Here is a 24,132-nt window from a genome sequence, read left to right on the forward strand (position 1 = left end):
CCTCCCCACGGAGGATTGTTTTAATAGGATCCCACTTTCTAAACGTTACAGCAAGCCCAGAGGTCCAGACCAATGTTTTGTCTAGAAGGGATACAGCTTTTGTCAAAATTGACTTTTCGAAGCAGGTTAGGAGAATTAATGTAGGTTAGGAAAAGGATTAGGGTGAGCTAAAATGCAAAAAAAACAAAACGAAAAAACCTTTGACGTAAAAAAAAAACGGTATCCCATCTAGACCCCATAGCGGTTATCAAACAGATGAGGCAAAGGTTTGGGAACTCTAAGGTACATTGTAAAATTCTACTTTGCTTTGTTGTGTTCTTGTTGTTGATGATGATAATGGAGAAAGATAAAAGAGGAAGGTATACTATATAGATAACGATCAAATGTATCTTCTTTTGATACATTCATTTGTTTTAGATTTAAACAATTGCCTTCTTGTCCAATCCAATGTATGCAACAAAAAGGATTCATTGGATTATTACAATTTTTCAGTAATTTCATAACTACCATACATAATGCAGTTTCTTCTGTGTGTATGGGATTTAAATGGTTTATGAAGCAACTGCACTCAGGCAAAAGAGAGGAACGGACTGGGTCCTTTTGCCACCAGGAAGTACAATGTCGTCATCATCCTGCTCATCCTTTCCAGTTTGTGTTGGAGAAACGTGGAGGTTCGCAACGTGTAGGTGAACTAACATTCTGTAAGTATGTGTTGTGTATTAGTTGTTTTATGAAACGGCATTAAGGGCCCCGAAACATTTTAACACGGCGCCTCCTATGTAATGACAACTGTCGCGATCATCGCAAATTAGTCGGCTAGCAAGTACCAGCCATTTAACATATTCTATTTAACAGTTACTGGTTGCCGTTTGGTAAAGTAAATCCAATTGTATACCTAGCTAACGAGAACTGCCAGCAGAGCGTGGTCTGTCAGATGAGATGTGACATTGTGATAATGGTTAACTGACAGAGATGTCATGGAATAGTATCTAATTATGTCTGTGTCATGTGTACAGAAAATAATAAACATATACAGTGGGGCAAAAAGGTATTTAGTCAGCCACCAATTGTGCAAGTTCTCCCACTTAAAAAGATGAGAGGCCTGTAATTTATCATAGGTACACTTCAACTATGACAGACAAAATGAGGGGGAAAAAATCCAGAAAATCACATTGTAGAATTGATTTATTTATTTGCAAATTATGGTGGAAAATAAGTATCTCAATACTTTGTTATATACCCTTTGTTGGCAATGACAGAGGTCAAACGTTTTCTGTAAGTCTTCACAAGGTTTTCACACACTGTTGCTGGTATTTTGGCCCATTCCTCCATGCAGATCTCCTCTAGAGCAGTGATGTTTTGGGGCTGTTGCTGGGCAACACGGACTTTCAACTCCCTCCAAAGATTTTCTATGGGGTTGAGATCTGGAGACTGGCTAGGCCACTCCAGGACCTTGAAATGCTTCTTACGAAGCCACTCCTTCGTTGCCCGGGCGGTGTGTTTGGGATCATTGTCATGCTGAAAGACCCAGCCACGTTTCATCTTCAATGCCCTAGCTGATGGACGGAGGTTTTCACTCAAAATCTCACAATACATGGTCCCATTCATTATTTCCTTTACACGGATCAGTCGTCTTGGTCCCTTTGCAGAAAAACAGCCCCAAAGCATGATGTTTCCACCCCATGCTTCACAGTAGGTATGGTGTTATTTGGATGTAACTCCGCATTCTTTGTCCTCCAAAGACGATGAGTTGAGTTTTTACCAAAAAGTTATATTTTGGTTTCATCTGACCATATGACATTCTCCCAATCTTCTTCTGGATCATCCAAATGCTCTCTAGCAAACTTCAGACGGGCCTGGACATGTACTGGCTTAAGCAGGGGGACACGTCTGGCACTGCAGGACTTGAGTCCCTGGCGGCGTAGTGTGTTACTGATGGTCGGCTTTGTTACTTTGGTCCCAGCTCTCTGCAGGTCATTCACTAGGTCCCCCCGTGTGGTTCTGGGATTTTTGCTCACTGTTCTTGTGATCATTTTGAAACCACGGGGTGAGATATTGCGTGGAGCCCCAGATCGAGGGAGATTATCAGTGGTCTTGTATGTCTTCCATTTCCTAATAATTGCTCCCACAGTTGATTTCTTCAAACCAAGCTGCTTACCTATTGCAGATTCAGTCTTCCCAGCCTGTTGCAGGTCTACAATTTTGTTTCTGGTATCCTTTGACAGCTCTTTGGTCTTGGCCATAGTGGAGTTTGTAGTGTGACTGTTTGAGGTTGTGGACAGGTGTCTTTTATACTGATAACAAGTTCAAACAGGTGCCATTAATACAGGTAACGAGTGGAGGACAGAGGAGCCTCTTAAAGAAGAAGTTACAGGTCTGTGAGAGCCAGAAATCTTGCTTGTTTGTAGGTGACTAAATACTTATTTTCCACCATAATTTGCAAATAAATTCATTAAAAAATCCTACAATGTGATTTTCTGGATTTTTTTTTCTCATTTTGTCTGTCATAGTTGAAGTGTACCTATGATGACAATTACAGGCCTCTCATCTTTTTAAGTGGGAGAACTTGCACAATTGGTGGCTGACTAAATCATTTTTTGCCCCACTCTATATAACGTTGGAAAGTTGGTACACTAGATAGCTGGCTACCATGTATTGACTATAATCAATACTCATTAGCTGTCGATAATATCATGACGTTTTTGTATATAATCTAAAAGTAAACACTTGTCTGGTTCATAACATCAATCTGATTTGTCTTGTCTAGTTCTCACTGCTACATCCAAGCCATTTATAATGGAGTACATGCAAGCTCCTGCTTCGAGCAGTCAGGGGAACATGTAAGTAGAATTTATGATCAGCCTCCTACATGCTACAAATAATCTGTCCTTTACCATTAGTGTGAAGGTGTAGATTCATAGCTTTTTCAAAGGTATCAGTTGGTACACAGTACTAATTAAGAAATTATTTCTCTCCTCTACCCAGCCTGTGCTGTACCTGTGGCATCCCCATCCCTCCAAACCCAGCCAACATGTGTGTGTCTTGCCTCAGGACCACAGTGGACATCTCTGAGGGAATCCCCAAGCAAGTCAACCTGCACTTCTGCAAGCAGTGTGAACGGTACTGCCCAGACCACCATCACACGCCTCTCAAATTTAGTGCCACAGCTAAGATGTTTAAATCCCTATTGCTCTTACTTGACTAAAGGATTGTTAGTCAGTTAACTGGGATCTTACCATGGCTCCTACATTAGTTCAGAAGGATTGATTGCTCCTCTTTCTCTTCCATGCAGGTACTTGCAGCCTCCAGCCTCCTGGGTGCAGTGTGCTCTGGAGTCCAGGGAACTGCTCGCCCTCTGCCTTAAAAAACTGAAGGGCAACATGACCAAAGTGAGTATCCCTTCCCTACTCTGCTCTATTTATATTCAAAGATACACTTGTTAAAAAATATAACAGGGCTGTAGCCATTCACCTCAGAAACTCATGTGACCTCTCAATCCAGGTGCGTCTGATCGATGCTGGATTCCTGTGGACGGAACCCCACTCCAAGCGGATCAAGTTGAAGGTGACCATACAGAAAGAGGTGAGGGAGAGAGGAGACGAGTGGAGGCAGGAGAGTGTGATTTTTAATAGAAGGGATTAGTGTGGATTAGGAACCTGATCTGGAGGACATGTCCCACCGCTATGTGTCCCACCATGTTGTCATTATTTAATCCAGGTGACACTAAAGGGATGAAGGGCTGACTGTAGTTTCAGAGCACAGTGATTGGGTGAAGGTTAGCCAGTGGCACTTATAACTTCATGACCTTTCAGAGGAGTCTCAGTTCCTCAGGGCCCAGTGCTTTGTCTGGAGTGTATGGGGTTTTGTGTGATCTTGTATCTAGATGCCCTTTAGTCACCAGAAATAGCAGCACCAAACCCTGATGAATAAAGTCTTACACATCAGTGTTTCCCAAATGGCGGGTGGGTAATGATCCACTGGTGGGTCACAGCCAATTCCCTTTGGGTTGCAGCTTTCTAGCCCAGTTCTGGATTTTAAAGAGTGTTTTATTTACCTGGTGTGTCACATTACAGTCGTAAGCTATGTTCTGAGTCAGTCATATAAGAGAATAGTGGTTGATGGTAGTGTGATTCTTCCTGTCCAGGTGATGAACGGAGCCATCCTGCAGCAGGTGTTTGTGGTGGAGTTTGTCATCCAGGGCCAGATGTGTGACGACTGCCACCGTGTCGAGGCCAAGGACTTCTGGAACTCTGTGGTGCAAGTCAGACAGAAGGTACCACTGATGATTATAATTATATTATTCATGTTGCTCACCACAACAATCATTTTTAACATGTTGTGTTGGTAACCTAATATTGGGCTGGTCCTTTTTTAGACTTCTCACAAGAAGACCTTCTACTACCTGGAGCAGCTGATTCTCAAGCACAAACTCCATCAGAACGCACTCAACATCAAGGAGATCCATGGTGGGTTTGGGATACAATATACTGCTCTAAAGTGGGGTTTCATCCAGGAAGAGACACCAGACCATGCAAGCTTACCATTGACATTGATGATTTTCTTAATAAAGCTTTCCTGTCCCGGGCTTTAGAAGGGCATGGCCATGTGTTTATAATCAGTGTGGTAGGATCATAGTACTGAGCATTCTATTTACCATGCCAACAATGCTGTTTGACTCAGGTCCTATTTTCAGTCACACACACACTGTGTAGTGAGAGATATTTCAGAAGCAGCGCCCAGTGTGGTTGGACCAGATTGTAAGGGAGAAGCTGTCCTTTGACAGTTCAGTATAAATTACCCCCCTCTAGCCGGAGTTAAAAGCCTTGAAGCTTCAACATGTGGCAGCCATATCCCCCCCGGTCCCCATCTGGTCTGTGTTACTGAGGCTGTCGTATTAAGTGTGTTGGAATGGTGATGACCCAGGTCGCGTGTGGTGTGTGTGTGTCTGTGATGGATTTATTGACTGAGGGCTGACTTGTTTTGAATCTTTCTCCTCAGAGGGTATTGATTTCTACTATGCCACCAAGCAGCATGCTCAGAAGATGGTGGATTTTCTCCAGTGCACAGTCCCCTGCAGGTAGGAACAGAGACCCTCCACTATGGGTAGAGGTTGCCCTGTAGTGACAACTCTCTGACCTGAGGTCAGTGTCTAGGTGACGTCCTCCTACTCTCGATGGCTCCTTAATGGTTATTGCATAATGCCCATGCAATTTTATTTTGATGTTGGGACAATATGTTGACATTGAATTGAACAGTGATGACTTAGACCTCACTAACCACAGTAAGTGTGGTCTGTGTGGCTAGTGCTACAATTATTCAATGTCTATAGACATATATATATATATTTATTTCTAGTTTAGCATGGAGAGGATTGAGAATGTTTATTTTTTCCTCTGACAAGATATTGTTGTCTTTGTTTTTTTGTGTCACTCTGTCATGTTTAGGTCAAAGACTTCCCAGCGCCTCATCTCCCATGACATCCACTCAAACACATTCAACTACAAGAGCACCTACTCCATTGAGATTGTTCCTGTTTGCAAGGTATGGAGCATCTTCCTCAAAAAATACTAAACGTGAAATGCTCCACACACAGTGCATTCGGAAAGTATTCAGACCCCTTGACTTTTTCCAAATTTTGTTACGTTACAGCCTTCTTCTGAAATGTATTAGTGTCATATATATTTATAGCGATTTACAGCCTCGGGTCTTCTTGGGTATGACGCTACAAGCTTGGCACACCTGTATTTGGGGAGTTTCTCCCATTCTTCTCTGCAGATCCCCTCAAGCTCTGTCAGATGGATGTGAAGTGTCGCTACACAGCTATTTTCAGGTCTCTCCAGAGATGTTTGATCAGCTCTGGGCTCTGGCTGGGCCACTCAAGGACATTCAGAAACTTGATCCCGAAGCCACTCCTGCGTAACTTGGCTGTGTGCTTAGGGTCGTTTTCCTGTTGGAAAGTGAACCTTTGCCCTAGTCTGAGGTCCTGAGAGCTCTGGAGCAGGTTTTTATCAAGGATCTCTCTGTACTTTGCTCCGTTCATCTTTCCCTCGATCCTGACTAGTCTCCCAGTCCCTGCCTCTGAATAACATCCCCACAGCATGATGCTGCCACCACCATGCTTCACCGTAGGGATGGTGCTTGGTTTCCTCTAGACGTGACGCTTAGCATTCAGGCCAAATAGTAATTTAGGTGCCTTTTTGCACTCTACTATAGAGGGCTGATTGGTGGTGTGCTGCAGAGATGGTTGTCTTTCTGGAAGGTTCTCCCATCTCCACCTAGGAACTCTGGAGCTGTGTCAGAGTGATCATCGGGTTCTTGGTCACCTCCCTGACCAAGGCCCTTCGCCTCCAATTGCTCAGTTTGTAGAAACATCTCAAGGATTATTAATGGAAACAGGATGCATCTGAGCTCAATTTCAAGTCTTATAGCAAAGGGTCTGAATACTTAGGTAAATAAGGTATTTCTGTTTTGTTTTTTTGGAATAAATGTGTCATTATGGGGTTTTGTGTGTAGATTTGATGAGGGGAAAAAATGATTGAATCCATTTTAGAATAAGGCTGTAACTTAACAAAATGTGGAAAAGGGGAAGGGGTCTGAATACATTCTGAATGCACTGTATATCTTAACAGTTCTCAGCCCTGCAGAAGTGGTTAAATAGGTGAACAGAGCGCACCTATACTCAAATGCTCAGGTACAAACAGGCCAGGGCAGACCTTTACAGATTCCCTGTTCTTATTAAAACAGACACAGCTTTCCTTGGATAGAACTGTGTTGTTTTAAAAGATGCTTTTGAACTGTCAAATGAAAAACTAAATTCGACTCGATCTTGGTGTGTCTAGGTCAGGATTCTTTACTCAAGCTTTTTTGTTGCGTGAATGTTTCTCGTCGATGCTCTTTTGTTGTATTCATGTGATAGATGAATCTACTATTATTTTCCTACATGTAGATTGAGTACACAAGCATCGATGCTTGGCTTCTGACCATCCATGTGAAGAGGGAATTTTGTTCATATCCAATTCCATCTGCATGTGTTTTTGTTCATTTCTATCCAATGACTGAATTAAGTATTACAGCACTGGTTTATTTAGTAAACGGATATGGCTCAACATTTTCGAGATCAATGAAATGCATTCCTAATCAGAATCTTATTTTCTTTTGCGTTGTTTCTGAGGCAAATTGTAATTACGCTGATAAAACAAAGAGAACCTAGCCGACCCCTTGTATAACCAAACTAGCAGTGACAGCACAGCCTCTGTTGTTATTCAGAGGAGATTGCTCTTGAAGGTGTGGCCTAATCCAGAGTCGAATGTTAATCTATTCTGTAGTACAGCTTGATGTGGGTTTTCTGGGGAATAATCTGGTGGGGAGGTTGGCATGGGAGGGAGGTTCCAATGTTCTCTCTGACCAGACATCAGTCTGACCCCTGGTTTGTTTTGTCTCATTGCCCAGGACAACGTGGTGTGTCTGTCGCCGCGTCTGGCTCAGAGCCTGGGGAACATGGGCCAGGTGTGTGTGTGCGCCCGAGTCACCAGCACCATCCACCTGATCGATCCAAACACCCTGCAGAGTGAGTACAGTACACACCAGCACCACCCACCTCATCAACCCCAACACCCTGCAGAGTGAGTACAGTACACACCAGCACCACCCACCTCATTGACCCCCAACACCCTGCAGAGTGAGTACAGTACACACCAGCACCACCCACCTCATTGACCCCAACACCCTGCAGAGTGAGTACAGTATGCACCACATGCTATTCTGGCTACTGAAAAATAGGTTTTACAGATATGCTCTGCTTCATTGATTGATTAGTGTTGATGTTTTGACAAGTTCAACGTTTAAAGGTGATTGGATTTGTGACTGGATGAGTTTGTACTTGTCTTGATATAAAGCATCAAAAGTTGACCATGTGCTCCATATTTTTAGCATCAGTTTTTGATAGACTGATGGAATGTCATTATATTCCACTTGACTTTAGTCTTTTGTACCTAACTGAACCCAGTATCGTTTACAGTGTGTCTGTTCACCACATGCTCATCACCCTCCCAACAGCTTCCCTCTGTGTCTAATCAGGGCATTCCACACATGACACACACACACACTCATTTGTTGTCATTACTTGCTGTGTGTGTAAAAAAAAAAAAGAAATCCCTCTGTTTCATTCTGATATTTTGAAAGGCAGGGCACACGTTTTTAATTAGTGTTCAAAGAAAGGCTACTTTTGCACCAGAGCCGCCTTTCTCAACCCTAGCCTCTGGGCAGAACAGTGATCCATGCTAGCCAAATCACTAGACTAGACAGGGGGATTGAAGATCAAATGAATCCTTTTGATCTTGTGTGCGTGAGTGTAGGATACGATTGGTGCTGTTTTGAGCAGTCAAAATTGAAACTCTGGACTGTCCATAGAGAGAACCATCTAATTCTATTTCTCCTGTCTGACCCAACAGTCGCTGAGGTGGATGGGGGCACATACTGGCGCAACCCCTTCAACAGCCTCGTTAGCCCACGGCAACTGGAGGAGTTCATCGTCATGGATACTGACGTCATCAGGAACCAGAAGCTGAGGGCGGGAGCAGGCATAAGGTCCAATAAGGTAGGAGTTCTGAGGGAAATGGGCGGTGTTTGGAATTGGGCAGAAGTGTGGCCCATTAGCAAGAACACCTCAATTTTAAGATAAATAAATGCTGCTAGTCTTTTTCTTTAGATACTGTGTGTTCATGCGTGCAAAAACATGTTCTAGTGTGTGTGTGTTGGCGAGACAGATTGTTTGGGTTGATACTGCGGGGCTTTGGTGTGTTTGTGGCTTTAATGAAAGTGGTGTCGAGCAGATTGAATTATGGGGAACATTTCTCCTTTCTCGGAAGAAAAATCAATAGTGAAGCATTACATTATCCCTGAAGCAGCACATCCGATTAGAGAAAAACCCTCCACAATACATGGAAGTATTTGTGTGAAATGGAACAGGGAATGGGCTCGCTATGGGAACGATAATGATCCCCCTCACCCATCTAAGGGTGTTGAAACACTAAACGCCCTCCATCCGTTTGGTGGAAAGGAATAGAAGTAATGGTGGTGCTAGGGTCAATCTTGTGCGTGTTCTGATTTGTGTTTCCAGCACACTCTGGCTGAGGTGTGGGTGCAGAAGACCTCCGAGATGGACACGGCTCAGCAGTACCACTGTCGCACCCATCTGGGCCACCTGCTCAACATAGGAGACCTGGTGCAGGGGTAGGTGACTCATGGGCTGCTATACAGCTACTCTTAACTCTTAATTATTCATGTAACTTCTTGCTGTATATGAGAATCAAAACAATACCTAACTATTTTGCTTGTGAAATTAGAGAAAATGTGTTTTATTTCACTTTTGTTTCCCTCTAGCTTTGACTTTGCCAATTCCAACGTTAATGACGAGTTTCTGAACAAGATGAACCCTAGTCATATTCCTGACGTGGTAAGAACCAGTACATAGTACTGTGTGCACACCTATATCCTCCAAAACAAAGATCTCCAACAGGTAGATGGCGAGCTACCAGTAGTTATTTTTTTCTTCAATTGGTTTGTGTTTCGAGGTTCTACCCATCATTGTGCACATTTTAATACAGTTGAGTAGACAGACTTTCCCCCAAAACCTTCTCTATTAAATGTTAACCTCAAAGTAGGCTTACCTGACAGAATGATAAATTATGTTTATTTGTTTCTATTGGGCCCATTGTTTTGTGATCTCTGCCATGACACGTGCTGCAGCAGTAGGCCTAACAGCAGAAACTTGCTAGATGCGCAATTAAAGGGGAATTACACTTTTTCCAGACCTCATATGGTCTTCTGATGTGATTTTTACCCTGATGAAGACAGCTTGGCTGGTAATTAAAATTTTTGCATCTGTGCTCCTAGGGTGTGCGGCTCTCTTTTATTTTCAAGTGATTTAAGCATTGCCATGAACTGAACATCAATTTTCATTGTTTCTCTATGAATATTTGTAATATTGAGAGTATCATTGTTTTTGTAGAAATCCAAACCAGGAAAAATAAAACAGAATTCTGGAAAATACAAAATATAATTTTATTGGGCCTGTCATGCCAAATCCTGTTTATCAAGCAGGTATATTGACAGAAAACACATCTCTTGTACACCAAGAACCCTGGGACGAGGTTAAGGAGAACATTGTTCCTGTTAGAAAGCTATCAAATAAATTGCAGCTCGTAACATTAATTCTTCTAAAAGTAACTCTCATGCTAGAAGAGGTTGGAGAACCCTGGTCCCAAAACAACACACCTTTTTACCATGTACTATACTGTCTGTATTAGTTCACATTGCCCCCTGGTGGTTGGTTCGATTTTATGTTTGCTGCATTGAGTTGAAATGTCAAACCTCTAATGGAAAAATTGTCCACCTGATCAAATACTATTCACTTAACTTTGAAATGAAAGCCCAACTGCAGTTGGCAGAATACATATTAACAAAACAAAATCAATGCATGTATTGAAGCCATTTGAACATGCTTGTTGTGGACTTGCAGGTGCTGATTAAGAAGAGCTACAACCGCAGCAAGAGGGTGAAGCGCAGGAACTGGAAGCTGAAGGAGATGGACAAAGACAGAGAGGGCATGGCGCCTGAAGACGAGAGGTAAGGATGAGAGGAGGAACTGATGAGAGAGGAGGAGAAGCAGGAAGGGATGAGGAGAGAGAAAGTGAGGGAGGAGAGAACTGAAAGAGTGAAGGTTGGATATGCTCTTTATCCAGGTGATGACTTTGTAAGTTGTGAACGGTGTCTGTCTTCAACATTGGTGGCGATTTGATATATTGTTCTCCTCTCTTCCTGTTTCAGACAATACCAGGACTTCCTAGAGGACCTGGAGGAAGACGAAGCCCTGAGAAAGAACGTCAACATCTTCAGAGGTGAGTGGGACCACAGCTTTCCCACTTCTCTTTATTGTTCCTCTTGCGAGAACCTGGCAGTTTTCCCCAATTGTCACCCATAGCTTTTTATTTATCCAGTTTTAGCCGTAGCCTCGTGATGGAGTTGTATTGTTTCGTATTGCAGATGCGTCTAAGATCCCAGTGGAGAGTGACACGGATGACGAGGGTGCTCCTCGGATCTCTCTGATGGAGATGCTGGAGGACCTCAGCCTAGCAGACGCCACCGGGGGAGAGGGAGCCGACATGCTGACCGAATAGACCAATCACCGGCCTGCTTACAGCCACATAATGGCTATTCAGACCAATCAGGTTTTTACAAACATCAACATGATGATTGACTAGACAAATGGGAATCCTACTAGTAACATGAGGGATTAGTAGTTCAATAAGAATGGCAATGCCACCTGCTGTCAGTTACCATTGCTTACAGTCTCCACCCAACAGCAGCCACTCAGAGTCCTGCAGACTGGTCACTTCTAAGGTTGCTGAGGTATTGATGGTAACCTGCCCTTCTCTTTTCTTTACCCTGTCTCCGTGTTAGAGGCAGTGGGTTGTGGTGATGTACTCGAAAAACCACTTCATTTCCAAATCAAATAAAGTCTCATCTGGTTACAATATGACTTTGTCATTCTGAGACACTGCATCCAATAGAAAGACGTGGAGATGTGGGGAAGAACCATGAGCATGGATCTCACTCTCAGTATAGTACCTATGACTTAAAAGGAGGGACAGGCCACATGGTGAACGTGGCAGAATGCACCAGTTGAGAATCAAAGGTTGAGAATCACTGCCAAAGGTGATTCAACAAAGTACTTAATAAAAGGCCTGAATACTTAAGCAAATGTGATATTTCTGTTTTTTTTAACATTTGCAATGAAAATCTATAAACCTCTTTTTGCTTTGTCATTATGGAGTATTGTGTGTAGATTGATGAGAGGGGGGAAAAAACGATTTATCTTTAGAATAAGGCTGTAACGTAACAAATTGTGGAAAAGTCAAGCGGTCTGAATACTTTCTGAATGCCCTGTATGATTGTAATAGGCTGCAGACTGGCAACTAGATTCTCTACCCAACAACACCAAACCCACTCGCATGCAGAGCCACTGGCTTAAGAAATTGGTTCCCCATCATTAAGCTAAAATTAGTTCGCCAAGCTTCAGAAATTAATCAATCCAGATTTAATTTGGAACTAGGACTTAGTGGGCACATGTCCCCTACTATTAGACTGTTCCCCAATACAAGCAGCTCTATTGTTGCCAGGTAGTAATTCTGATTGTAGTAGGGGCTGAAGGGGAGAGAGGTGGGTGCAGGGGGAGCTTGAGTGCTTCTGAGGAAATGTTAGATATAAACTCCCGTTCAAAAGTTTGGGGTCACCAGTCTCGACGTCGTCAACAGTGAAGAGGTGATTCCGGGATGCTGGCCTTCTAGGCAGAGTTGCAAAGAAAAAGCCATATCTCAGACTGGCCACTAAAAAGAGGATAAGATGGGCAAAATAACACAGACACTGGACAGAGGAACTCTGCCTAGAAGGCCAGCATCCCGGAGTCACCTCTTTACTTTTGACGTTGAGGCTGGTGTTTTTCGGGTACTATTTTAACTTCTTTGGGACTGGGGGGCAGTATTGAGTAGCTTGGATAAATCTGGAAATCTGAGGTTTGTAGTTTTTCAACTCTTTGTCTATCAAATATACAGTGTCAATGGTGACATATTGCACTTCAAGGCTTCCACTATATTTCAACAGTCTTTTGAACCTTGTTTGAGGCTTCTACTGTGAAGTGGGGGCGAATGACAGCTGATTCAACCAGAGGTCTGCCAGAGTTGCATGAGCTGAGCACACGCGTGAGAGCAACCTCCGTTCCATTGCATTTCTGAAGACGAAGGAATTCTCCGGTTGGAACATTATTGAAGATTTATGTTAAAAACATCCTAAAGATTGACTCTATACATCGTTTGACATGTTTCTACGGACTGTAACGGACCTTTTTGACTTTTCGTCTGGACCTAGTGATCGCGCCTCATGAATTTGGATTACTGGGTTAAATGCGTGAACAGAAAGGAGGTATTTGGACATAAATGGACTTTATCGAACAAAACAAACATTTATTGTGGAACTGGGATTCCTGGGAGTGCATTCTGATGATCATCAAAGGCAAGTTAATATTTATAATGCTATTTCTGACTTCTGTTGACTCCACAACATGGCGGATATCTGTATGGCTTGTTTTTGTGTCTGAGCGCTGTACTCAGATTATTGCATGGTGTACTTTTTCCATAAAGTTGAAATCTGACACAGCGGTTGCATTAAGGAGAAGTGGATCTAAAATTCCATGCATAACACTTGTATATTTTAGCAAGGTTTATTATGAGTATTTCTGTAAATTGATGTGGCTCTCTGCAAAATCACTGGATGTTTTGGAACTACTGAACATAACGCGCCAATGTAAACTGAGATTTTTGGATATAAATATGAACTTTATCGAACAAAACATACATGTATTGTGTAACATGAAGTCCTATGAGTGTCATCTGATGAAGATCATCAAAAGTTAGTGATTCATTTGATCTCTATTTCTGCTTTTTGTGACTCCTCTCTTTGGCTGGAAAAATGGCTGTGTTTTTCTGTGACTAGGTGCTGACCTAACATAATCCTTTGGTGTGCTTTGTCGTAAAGCCTTTTTGAAATCGGACACTGTGCCTGGATTTTCAACAGGTTAATCTTTAAAATGGTGTAAAATACTTGTATGTTTGAGGAATTTTAATTATGGGATTTCTGTTGTTTTGAATTTGGCGCCTGCAATTTCACTGGCTGTTGGGACACTACCGTCCCACATATCCCAGAGGTTTTAATGACGCTGCCAGTTGAGGACTTGTGAGGCGTCTGTTTCTTAAACTAGACACACTAATGTACTTGTCCTCTTGTTCAGTTGTGCACCGGGGCCTCCCACTCCTCTTTCTATTCTGGTTAGAGCCAGTTTGCGCTGTTCTGTGAAAGGAGTAGTATACAGCATTGTAAGAGATCTTCAGTTTCTTTTCAATGTCTCGCATGGAATAGCCTCAGAACAAGAATAGACTGACTGAGTTTCAGAAGAGTGTTATTTGTTTCTGACCATTTTGAGCCTGTAATCGAACCCACAAATGCTGATGCTCCAGATACTCAACTAGTCTAAAGTTTTATTGCTTCTTTAATCAGGAACATCAGTTTTCAGCTGTGCTAACATAATTGCAACAGGGTTTTCTAATGATCAATTAGCCTTTTAAAATGATAAACTTGGATTAACTAACACAATGTGCCATTGGAACAGAGGAGTGATGGTTGCTGATAATGGGCCGCTGTACACCTTTGTAGATATTCCATTAAAAATCAGCCGTTTTCAGCTACAATAGTCACTTACAACATTAACAATGTCTACACTGTATTTCTGATCAATTTGATATTTTAATGGACAAAATATGTTTTTGAAAGAAAAGCACAAGGACATTTTTAAGTGACCCCAAACTTTTGAATGGTAGTAAATATTAGGGGAGAGAGAAAGGTGTGTTATGTGCCACTTCTCAGTCAGCGGGATCTTGTTTTTAGCAACTTAAACAGGTTTTTAGGGGTAACCAGATCTTTGAGAAAGTAACTTTAGGTCTCTCTGAGATGGGACAATAAGGTAGAGCAAGGGATTCTCTACCATCCCTCCCCCTGACCCCTTTTTCTCCCCCTATTTCTCACCCACCTCCTCTCCACACACCTACAGTATACGCTCTCTCCATCAAAGCCTGTTCTTATCACCCACTCACCTCATTTTATCACCTCCTTTTTCTGACCCCGTTTGTCCACTTTTCACTCTCCTTCCAATAATACTATTATTACTAAAATACTAATACTAAACACCGTGGGCTACCTGACTGTTCAACAGTGACATGCTCCCTCGTGCTGTGAGTCTGGCTTCCGGCAAGCAGAACTGTCATGTTCAAAGCGAACAGGGGGATGGATGCCTGTAGAGAATTAGAGGATTCTGTCCCATTATAGTGTGTGTGCGCACAGGCAGCGCTATTGAGGCCATCTCCATTTTGAAGTAGTCCATTTTCTTCTTCTACTAATTCTAAGAGTTGGTAAACAAACTAAAAGGGTGCGTATTGCCACCTGGAATGTGTTGTTTGTTTGAACAGGTATAAAGCCAAGGTTGTTGATTTACTGCCACCTGCAGTTATGGAATGTTTGCTCACAAGTATAATTCATTATGCGATCCTTCCTTAACCCATAGGAAGTCCCACTCAGTTGACACCTTCAAAATATCAAAAATCCTCGAAGGTGCTGCCCATGCTATCTTTCTCTATGAGAATGCCATACAAAAGTTGCGTGGACAAGCGCGTCATGTTTCTCCTATCCAATAATGCAAGACAGAGTTTTGATGACTATTCCACTGACTAAATTAATATGGATTAGCCTTATTTCTGAAGAATCCTGCTTTATTTAGATGTTTGTTTAAAGACACACGTGCACCCAACGCTCTGTCCACCCAACGCTCTGTCCACCCAACGCTCTGTCCACCCAACGCTATGTATGTGCACCCAACGCTCTGTCCACCCAACGCTCTGTGCACCCACCGCTCTGTGCACCCAACGCTCTGTGCACCCAACGCTCTGTGCACCCAACGCTCTGTGCACCCAACGCTCTGTAAAAACCGAAGTCCAGTTAAAGAGAGAGTAGTGGGTGTGGTGTAAAGACTATTACCTGCTACATGTAGGCTATATTGGTGAAGAGGTAGTGCAGCTTTTTACACAAAGCAGCGTAACTGTATTGGGACACAGGCCATTCTGTCTGGTGTCCTGTAATAAACTTTAGCCAGTAGAACCGAAGAAGCGCGGTAAGCAGCAGTTATCAGACAGAGAGGTGAGCTCACTTTTATATGATCCTTATTGTTGTTTTTTGTTGGCCTACAGATTGTTACAGATTATTATTGTGTCGTATAGGCATGTAGACTACATTCGTGTGAGACGGCCTATTCAATTGTTACATAATGTCTCTCTAGGGCATTAGATAGGCACAATTATTTATCAGAGAGGTGTAACAGGAAAGGACCTGGAAAACCAGAACACATGCTTGGATTATATTTTAGGTTTATTTATTGACCTGCCACCGTGTGTGTTTTTATCTATTTGGTCCATAGCTGTTTATTAATGAGTAGGCTATTACTCTGGTGAAAAAGTGTGCACTGGTGTCAGGTGAGTTTCTGACTCTGAGACAGAGGCTTTCCTATTGTGCCCCTAGCTACTTAATGTCAACTACCCTGTGTGGAAGTAGAGTACATGTCTGTCCCTTTCCACCATCTGTATGGTGGTGGGCCCTTTTGACATCATTGACAATAAAAAGGAAGGTGCCAAGTGTGCTGTTTGAGTGGGACACTGTGTGTGTGTGTACTGTGCATGCATGCGTGCAGATTTAATTTACCTTGTCTGGGGCTCTCAGGAGCTAATTTCTACAGGTCCTCTCCACCAGAGACCCCTGTGGCCCCCAGGGGCCATGGGCTATGATTGACCCTGGACCTTCTCATTAATAAACACAGACCCACAATGAATGTGTTTTCTAATACCATTTTGCATTGTTTCCTCCCTCAAGGATATGGTAGGTATGTAAGACATGGGTATTTACATAGTAGCAGGCGCACTGAAAGCTGAAGAAGACTAGGGTTTATAATGAGACTACTACAAACACTTGAGGTTATATCACTGAACTAAGATTTTCCCCCAACACACATGCATGCATACACACACACACATGGTAAGCTCGTTTTTCAGCTACTAAGTGTTTTCCCTCTTGCAATTGGTGATGCCTCTTGGGAAAATAGGGGTAATTCTATCAGGTGAGTCGACTAGCTGTATATCTTTCCACATGATTGATGTTGTCTGTCTTGTGTGTTTGTTTGTTTGTGTCCATTATGTGTCCCCTGCTGCCATTATCACTGCCATCCTCCTCCTTTCTCTCTTTCTCCCCTCCCTTTATTTATCTCTTTCTCTCTCTCCTATCTTCCTATCACTCCTCTCCTCCTTCCCTCTCTCTTTTATCTCGCTCTCTCTGTTCCTTTCTCTGCCCTTACCTCTCCCATCCTTACCCTGACCACTGGAGCAGCATGAGGATGGACTTTAAATACTTGAAGGAATACCTGGGCTGGCTGTACTACCAGTACCTGCTCATCACAAGCATATATGTGCTTGAGCCCTGGGAGCAGTCCATCTTCAACTCTGTCTTCTTCTCCTCCGTGGCCATGGTCATCTACACCTCCTACGCCTTCGTGCCTGTACATGTGCGCCTGGCACTCAAGTTCTTCTCCGGGATCTGTGGGGAACAGCCAGAGAGCACCATGGCACTCATAAACTAAGCAGTGGATGGTTGGGATGGATGGAGATTGGGAATAAGAAGGGAGGACTCCCTACCTAAGATCTTGACATTTGACCTTGACCTCACTTGACTCGATGACCGTCTGACCTCTCAGTTCTCTCACCACCCTTTCACCATACAGTTAGTTACCCACTACTCCCACAATCCACAATACTCTACTATCTACTCAGCAAAGGAAGGCTGAGTTTAGGATGATTCTGTGAAATATTCTGGGAGAATACCTCCCTTTACCCCCCCCCCCCCCTCCTCTTACCCCTGGTATTATACAATACATCATTGTATGCTACTTTCACACCTTTGCTGTGAAACGCCTTGTTTTTTCCAGAAATATGAAATGTGGTTTGTTCTTTTTTATTCTTCTCACTCTGGAATAGTGTGAGTGCATATCACATCTCTGTGTTTTGCATTTGCCTGCAGGTAATGCCACTTATCTCTCTGACTGTTGACAGCTGTCTGATATAGGGTGAGACATTACTGATCACAATACATTTACATGCACTTAAACCCACTGGACAATGCTAATGACGACCATTGACTGCACTCCAATTACTGAGTCATAAAGCAAATCTTTCCCTGCTATACAATTTATTCAGAGACATTGAGACCAGGCAAATATTACAAGGTTTTAAAATGTTCCTCCCAACCCTAAATATGTCTGATGATTTGTCAATGCATACATTGATCAAACTGAACAATCATATCCTTGTGTGCACAGCCCTGTCCCCCATCTGCAGTGTTTTTACTGTTGCTATGCTTGGCAAGAGGAAATGTTAGCTCTCTGGTTCAGGCTTTGCTTTGTCATTGACTTAAGGACTTTCTGATTTAGTCTGTATATGATTTGTAACTAGATTTATATTGATATTTATATGCACTGGTAAAGCTTGGCTGGTTACAATGTAAATTACGAAAACAGTTTGTTTTCTCTTGTGGCTATGTACAGTGCATTCAGGAAGTATTCAGACCCCTAAACCTTTTCCACATTTTGTTACTTTACTTTACTACCCCATAATGACAAAGCAAAAACAGGTTTTTAAGAAAAATCGTAGCAAATCTCTTAAAAATAAAAAACAGAAATAGCTGATTTACATAGGTATTCAGGCCCTTTGCTATTAGACTCAAAATTGAGCTCAGGTGCATCCTGTTTCCATTGATCATCCTTGAGATGTTTCTATAACTTGATTGGAGTCCACCTGTGGTAAATTAATCTGATTGGACATGATTTGGAAAGAGACACACCTGTGTATATAAGCTCCCACTTTTGACAGTGCATGTCAGAGCAAAAACTAAGCCATGAGGTTGAAGGAATTGTCCGTAGAGCTCAGAGACAAGATTGTGTCGAGGTACAGATCTGGGGAAGGGTACCAAAACATTTCCGAAGCATTAAAGATCCCCAAGAACAGAGTGGCCTCCATCATTCTTAAATGGAAGAAGTTTGGAACCATCAAGACTCTTCCTAGAGTTGGCCGCCCGGCCATATTGAGCAATCAATGGGAGAAGGGCCTTGGTCAGGGAAGTGACCAAGAACCTGATGGTCACTCTGACAGAGTTCCAGAGTTCCTCTGTGGAGATGGGAGAACCTTCCGGGAGGACAACCATCTCTGCAGCACTCCACCAATCAGGCCTTTATGGTAGAGTGGCCAGACGGAAGCCACTCCTCAGTAAAAGGCACATGACAGTCCGCTTGGAGTTTGCCAAGATTCTCTGGTCTGATGAAACCAATATTGAGCTCTTTGGTCTGAATGCCAAGTGGAGGAAACCTGGCACCATCCCTACGGTGAAACATGGTGGTGGGAACATCATGCTGGACCGAGGGAAAGATGAACGGAGCAAAGTACAAAGAGATCCTTTATGAAAACCTGATCCAGAGCACTCAGGAACTCAGACTGGGGTGAAGGTTCATTTTCCAACAGGACAACGACCCTAAGCACACAGCCAAGACAACAGAGGAGTGGCTTCAGGACAAGTGCCTGAATGTCCTTGAGTGGCCCAGCCAGAGCCCAGACTTGAACCCGATCGAACATCTCTGGAGAGACCTTAAAACAGCTGTGCAGCGACACACCCTATCCAACCTGACAGAGCTTGAGAGGATCTGCAGAGAATGGGAGAAACTCCCCAAATACAGGTGCGCCAACAAAGTACTGAGTAAAGGGTCTGAATACTTATGTAAATGTGATATTTCTGGTTTTTATTTTTAAGAAATGTTTTTTTTTTTTATATACAGTTTTCGCTTTGTCATTATGGGGTATTGTGTGTAGATTGATGAGGAAAAAAACAATTGAATCCATTTAACAATAAAGCTGTAGCGTAACAAAATGTGGAAAAAGTCAAGGGGTCTGGATACTTTTCGAATGCACTGTACATTACTGAATATGTTGTTTTCCTTCAAATGAAAGTGCTTTTATATCCTTTCAGTCTAATCATTAGTGGTTGAGACATTTCTGATGGCTTGATCAGAGTTGCATGAGGACAAAAGATCATTGTGTGGCCTTAAACATTTACTGATATCTATGGTATATTTGTCTCTCATCGCTGGATTCTTCAGAAATAAAGCAATATTACAAATGTGAAAGAATGATTTGTTGGTGTTTTACAATGAACTGTATTTGCATTCGAGACCTAAACTAGAGGAACAGAGTAGTGTTGATTTCAGTGCAGCTGTTTTGAGTCAAGTGTATTGATTTGATCTTGCACAGTATGTTTAGTGTGAATATATTTGTGTTCAGTATATTATGTAACAGGAACATATTATTGCCTGCTGACCTACTGTATAATGTAAATGGGGTTGCAGAGTGGTCATGACTGAAAACAAGTCAAAATGACAACAAAAGCCTGGGTGGTACATTCCACTTCCAAGGGACAGCTGTGAGTCCAGGGCATCGAGAGGGCTGTGCCACCCAACCAGTTCCCCCTCAGAGTACAGGAATGAGTGACCAGGGGTTTGATTTACCAAGGAGGACTGTTACTTCTTACCACAGTAGGCTACTAGGCTGGTGTAAAGCCTGGAAGTAGATACCACTGTACGTTTATTTCCCCCTCTCTCTCTCTCTGCCTATGCATCTGTTAATCTTGCTCTTAAATAATGTCACATGTATACTCTGAACCATAGACAATGGGAAGTATTGTGTTCAGCAAAAAAAAACTTGAAAGCCCTGTAAATATGTAGAGAAGTGTTATGACCATTCCTAATACTCCAGAAGGACATATGACAAAGGTAAACAAGAATAAACGACCCAATACAACACACCAACCTGACAATGAAGTTATATAATTCATGTCACTTAAAGGAGATTGTGACATTTAACCCTCATACTACCAACATATTTTATATACATGGACTACCGATCATACAATCATGAAGCAAATATCATAGCAATATCAATTTAAGTCTTATCAAAATATTATAAAACAACCCAAAAAATACAGTTTTCTTTCCCTTAAATAATGTACAGCTTTTTTTCCAAAGTACAGTCCACGTTAGTACTAAAAAGTTGATTTACGATCAGTTGGTAGAATCGTTTTTTTAATTTACTTACCCCACAGGCAGCATTAGCATCGCTGCTAGTGAAACAATGGGAGTGGTATGGCCAATGGTGGGGAGGATGCTTCAAAAAGCATGCCCAAATCCTCAGACACTTCAAACCAAATGTTAAAGCAACCCAAATACCATTACAAGTTGCACATATATTGGAGGATATCTTAGGAGTTCAGGTATTTATATAACATTTTCCGTAAGAATATACACCAATGCAGCACCATGTGTACATTCAGAGGGTGGCTGGTTTCTGCATTACAGTTCAAGTATTCATACCACTGACAAACTTGTATGAGCTGTTTTGACTGCATCTAAGCATACATCTAAGGTCATTTAGATTTTGTACACATTTATACCTAGTTCTAACCAGTTATAAATATAGGCAAGTACATAAGGTGCTCCATCTCAGCTGGTGATCTGTCTATCAGGACAAGATCACTACAACAGGTCCACATTCACCCTCTAAGGAATTCCGTTGTTCTATCGATCGCTACATGCATTGTCTAAATCTGCCATCCTAGAAGTCGTTTGTGTGACTTTCAAAATGAGGGGAGTTGTACAAAACAAATGTATCAGCAATTTGATCGTCTGTAACAAATCTAACCAGTCAGAGTATAAAAGTTGATAACATCAGCATGTAGGCCGGTTCTGGCCCAACCCATCGGTTTCTGGGACCAATCCAACAGTCAGAATGTGTTCCCATTCTAGAAATTGTAGGGGGGAGGCAAATCCAGACTCATTGCGGAGAAAAAATGTCAGTTTGGCCGGAGCAATGTGGATTTGTAGCCAGACAACACCAGTACGTACAGCTCCCGGTGTAGATTCTGAGTGTATCTAAGTTCTGTATCGCAGTTCTATTAAGTATTTATACTATTGGCAGACGTTGTATACCATTGGCAGATTTTTATATGTAAAAAAATAAGGTAATTTTGGTTTTGTACATAGTCACACGATAGATATGTGGTGTAGAAAAGTACAATCTTAGGTGAGTACATTGGGAGCTGTATCTCTACAAATGATCTGTCTATCTGGTCAAAATCACTGATACAGGTCACCCTCCACCCTCTGGTGAATCTGTCTATCTGGTCACTGATACAGATCACCCTCCACCCTCTGGTGAATCTGTCTATCTGGTCACTGATACAGGTCACCCTCCACCCTCTGGTGAATCTGTCTATCTGGTCACTGATACAGGTCACCCTCCACCCTCTGGTGAATCTGTCTATCTGGTCACTGATACAGGTCACCCTCCACCCTCTGGTGAATCTGTCTATCTGGTCACTGATACAGGTCAACCTCTGGTGAATCTGTCTATCTGGTCACTGATACAGGTCACCCTCCACCCTCTGGTGAATCTGTCTATCTGGTCACTGATACAGGTCACCCTCCACCCTCTGGTGAATCTGTCTATCTGGTCACTGATACAGGTCACCCTCCACCCTCTGGTGAATCTGTCTATCTGGTCACTGATACAGGTCACCCTCCACCCTCTGGTGAATCTGTCTATCTGGTCACTGATACAGGTCACCCTCCACCCTCTGGTGAATCTGTCTATCTGGTCACTGATACAGGTCACCCTCCACCCTCTGGTGAATCTGTCTATCTGGTCACTGATATAGGTCACCCTCCACCCTCTGGTGAATCTCTGTCTCCAGAGAAACATAGATTCAAGTAAAGTTCTTATCTATCAAATTACTACAGGCGGAATGATGTGTTTTTGTCTGGGGTTAAAAGTCCCCCCCCCAAAAAAAGTTCCCAAAGGACTTCGATATTGATACAGAAACACTAAACAATGAGTTTGACTCGTTAAGAATTTGTTGACTGACAAAGTCCCAAAAAATTGAAGAATTGAATAAACCAAAATGACCTCAGTCGGTTGTACAAGGGTTAAAAAGGATGAAGGGTGAAGGAAACTGAAAACTCACATTTACGTTTCTGTTTTTAAAGAGGCTGGCTCCGTTGCTTTTCATAGCCTGGAACTGGACACCACCACCTTATTCTTTCCAGGAATAATACATATCTGTTCTCTATGGGGAAAATGAAGACCTGAGTTATGCGAGCGTAAATTGAACATTATTCTATTTTGATGCACTTTTCTCTCTACTCGTAAGCATGTGGGAAATGCCAGTGTCAGAAAGACGTTTGGGGTGGAGATCAAAGAAATGGAGGTGTGGCAGAGGTCAAGTCAAATCAAATCAAATTGTATTTGTCACATGTGCCGAATACAACTAGGGGTCCCGTGTGTCTCCGTTGGTAAAAGCATGGTGCTTACAACGCCAGAGTTGTGGGTTCGACTCCCACGGAGGACCAGTAGGGGGAAAAGCACAAAAATGTTTACACTCACTACTGTAAGTCACTCTGGATCAAAGCATCTGCCAAATGACTCAAATGTAAAAGATGTAGTAGTCACTGTGAAATGCTTGCTTATGAGCCCTTCCTAACAATGCAGAGTAAAAACATGTAATAATAACATGAGAGGGATAAAATAAATATCCAGGAATGGAGCTATATATAGGGAGCACCAGTACCAGATCAATGTGCAGAGGTATTTGAGTTAGATATGTACCCGAAGGCAGGGTAAAGTGACTAAGCATCACAATTAGTAAGAGTAAAATAAAGAATAGTGCAGCAGCAAGTGATGTGTAAAAGTGTGTAATGTGAGTGTGTGTATATAGTCTAGTGAGCGTGTATAGGGTCAGTACAGATAGTTGGGGTAACATGAATTTACTATTTAACAGTCTTATGGCTTGGGCTGTCTCGGAGCCTGTTGGTCCAAGAACCAACGCTCTGGTACAGTTTGCCGGAGGCTAGCAGAGTGAACAGTCTATGGCTTGGGTGGCTGGATTCTTTGGAAATTTTTCGGGGTTTTACTCTAACCCCGGGAGGGAGAGGTTGTTGTTCTGGCACCACACAGTCTCTGACCTCCTCCCTGTAAGGCTGACTCATTGCCATCGGTGATTGGGCCTACCAATGTTGTGTCGTCAGCAAACTTGATGATGGTGTTGGAGTCATGCGTGGCCACACAGTCGTGGGTGAACAGGGAGTACAGGAGGGTTGACTAAGCATACACCCCTGTGGGGCCCCCATCTTGAGGGTCAGTGTGGCGTAGGTGTTGTTGTTAACCCTCACCACCTGGGTCCGGCCCGTTAGGAAGTCCATGATCCAGTTGCAGGGGGAGGGGTTCAGTTCCAGGGTCCCTAGATTGGGGATGGACTATGGTGTTGAACGCTGAGCTGTAGTCTATAAATAGCATTCTCACATATTTATTTCCCCTCTTGTGCAGGTGGGAGAGGGCA

The 24,132-nt window shown here is 42.7% G+C and overlaps 2 protein-coding genes across 2 annotated transcripts; both read left to right on the forward strand.

Moving 5' to 3' along the window:
- The first annotated feature begins 197 nt into the window (after positions 1–197).
- Positions 198–11,534, forward strand: LOC139385473 (60S ribosomal export protein NMD3-like). Its single transcript, XM_071130533.1, has 17 exons — positions 198–282; positions 560–701; positions 2,768–2,840; positions 2,986–3,120; positions 3,293–3,389; positions 3,502–3,582; positions 4,145–4,273; positions 4,376–4,466; positions 4,999–5,077; positions 5,445–5,541; positions 7,450–7,567; positions 8,451–8,596; positions 9,119–9,231; positions 9,382–9,454; positions 10,520–10,626; positions 10,828–10,898; positions 11,044–11,534. Exons 1-17 carry the CDS (start codon positions 256–258, stop codon positions 11,175–11,177), a joined length of 1,713 nt encoding a protein of 570 aa, XP_070986634.1. The 5' UTR covers positions 198–255; the 3' UTR covers positions 11,178–11,534.
- Positions 11,535–16,647: 5,113 nt separating this feature from the next.
- LOC139386223 (serine palmitoyltransferase small subunit B-like) lies at positions 16,648–17,513 on the forward strand. Its single transcript, XM_071131703.1, has one exon. The coding sequence runs from the start codon at positions 16,805–16,807 to the stop codon at positions 17,282–17,284; it is 480 nt and encodes a 159-aa protein (XP_070987804.1). The 5' UTR covers positions 16,648–16,804; the 3' UTR covers positions 17,285–17,513.
- Positions 17,514–24,132: the final 6,619 nt, after the last annotated feature.

Source organism: Oncorhynchus clarkii, chromosome 27 (assembly GCF_045791955.1).
Source record: "Oncorhynchus clarkii lewisi isolate Uvic-CL-2024 chromosome 27, UVic_Ocla_1.0, whole genome shotgun sequence".
NCBI lineage: Eukaryota > Metazoa > Chordata > Actinopteri > Salmoniformes > Salmonidae > Oncorhynchus > Oncorhynchus clarkii.

Coding starts and splice junctions, on each gene's coding strand:
- LOC139386223 (XM_071131703.1), top strand. CDS start 16,805: ATGTTGTCTGTCTTGTGTGTTTGTTTGTTTGTGTCCATTATGTGTCCC.
- LOC139385473 (XM_071130533.1), top strand. CDS start 256: ATGAGGCAAAGGTTTGGGAACTCTAAG. Junction 3,583..4,144: donor AGGTGACCATACAGAAAGAG/GTGAGGGAGAGA, acceptor CTTCCTGTCCAG/GTGATGAACGGAGCCATCCT. Junction 10,899..11,043: donor GAACGTCAACATCTTCAGAG/GTGAGTGGGACC, acceptor TTCGTATTGCAG/ATGCGTCTAAGATCCCAGTG.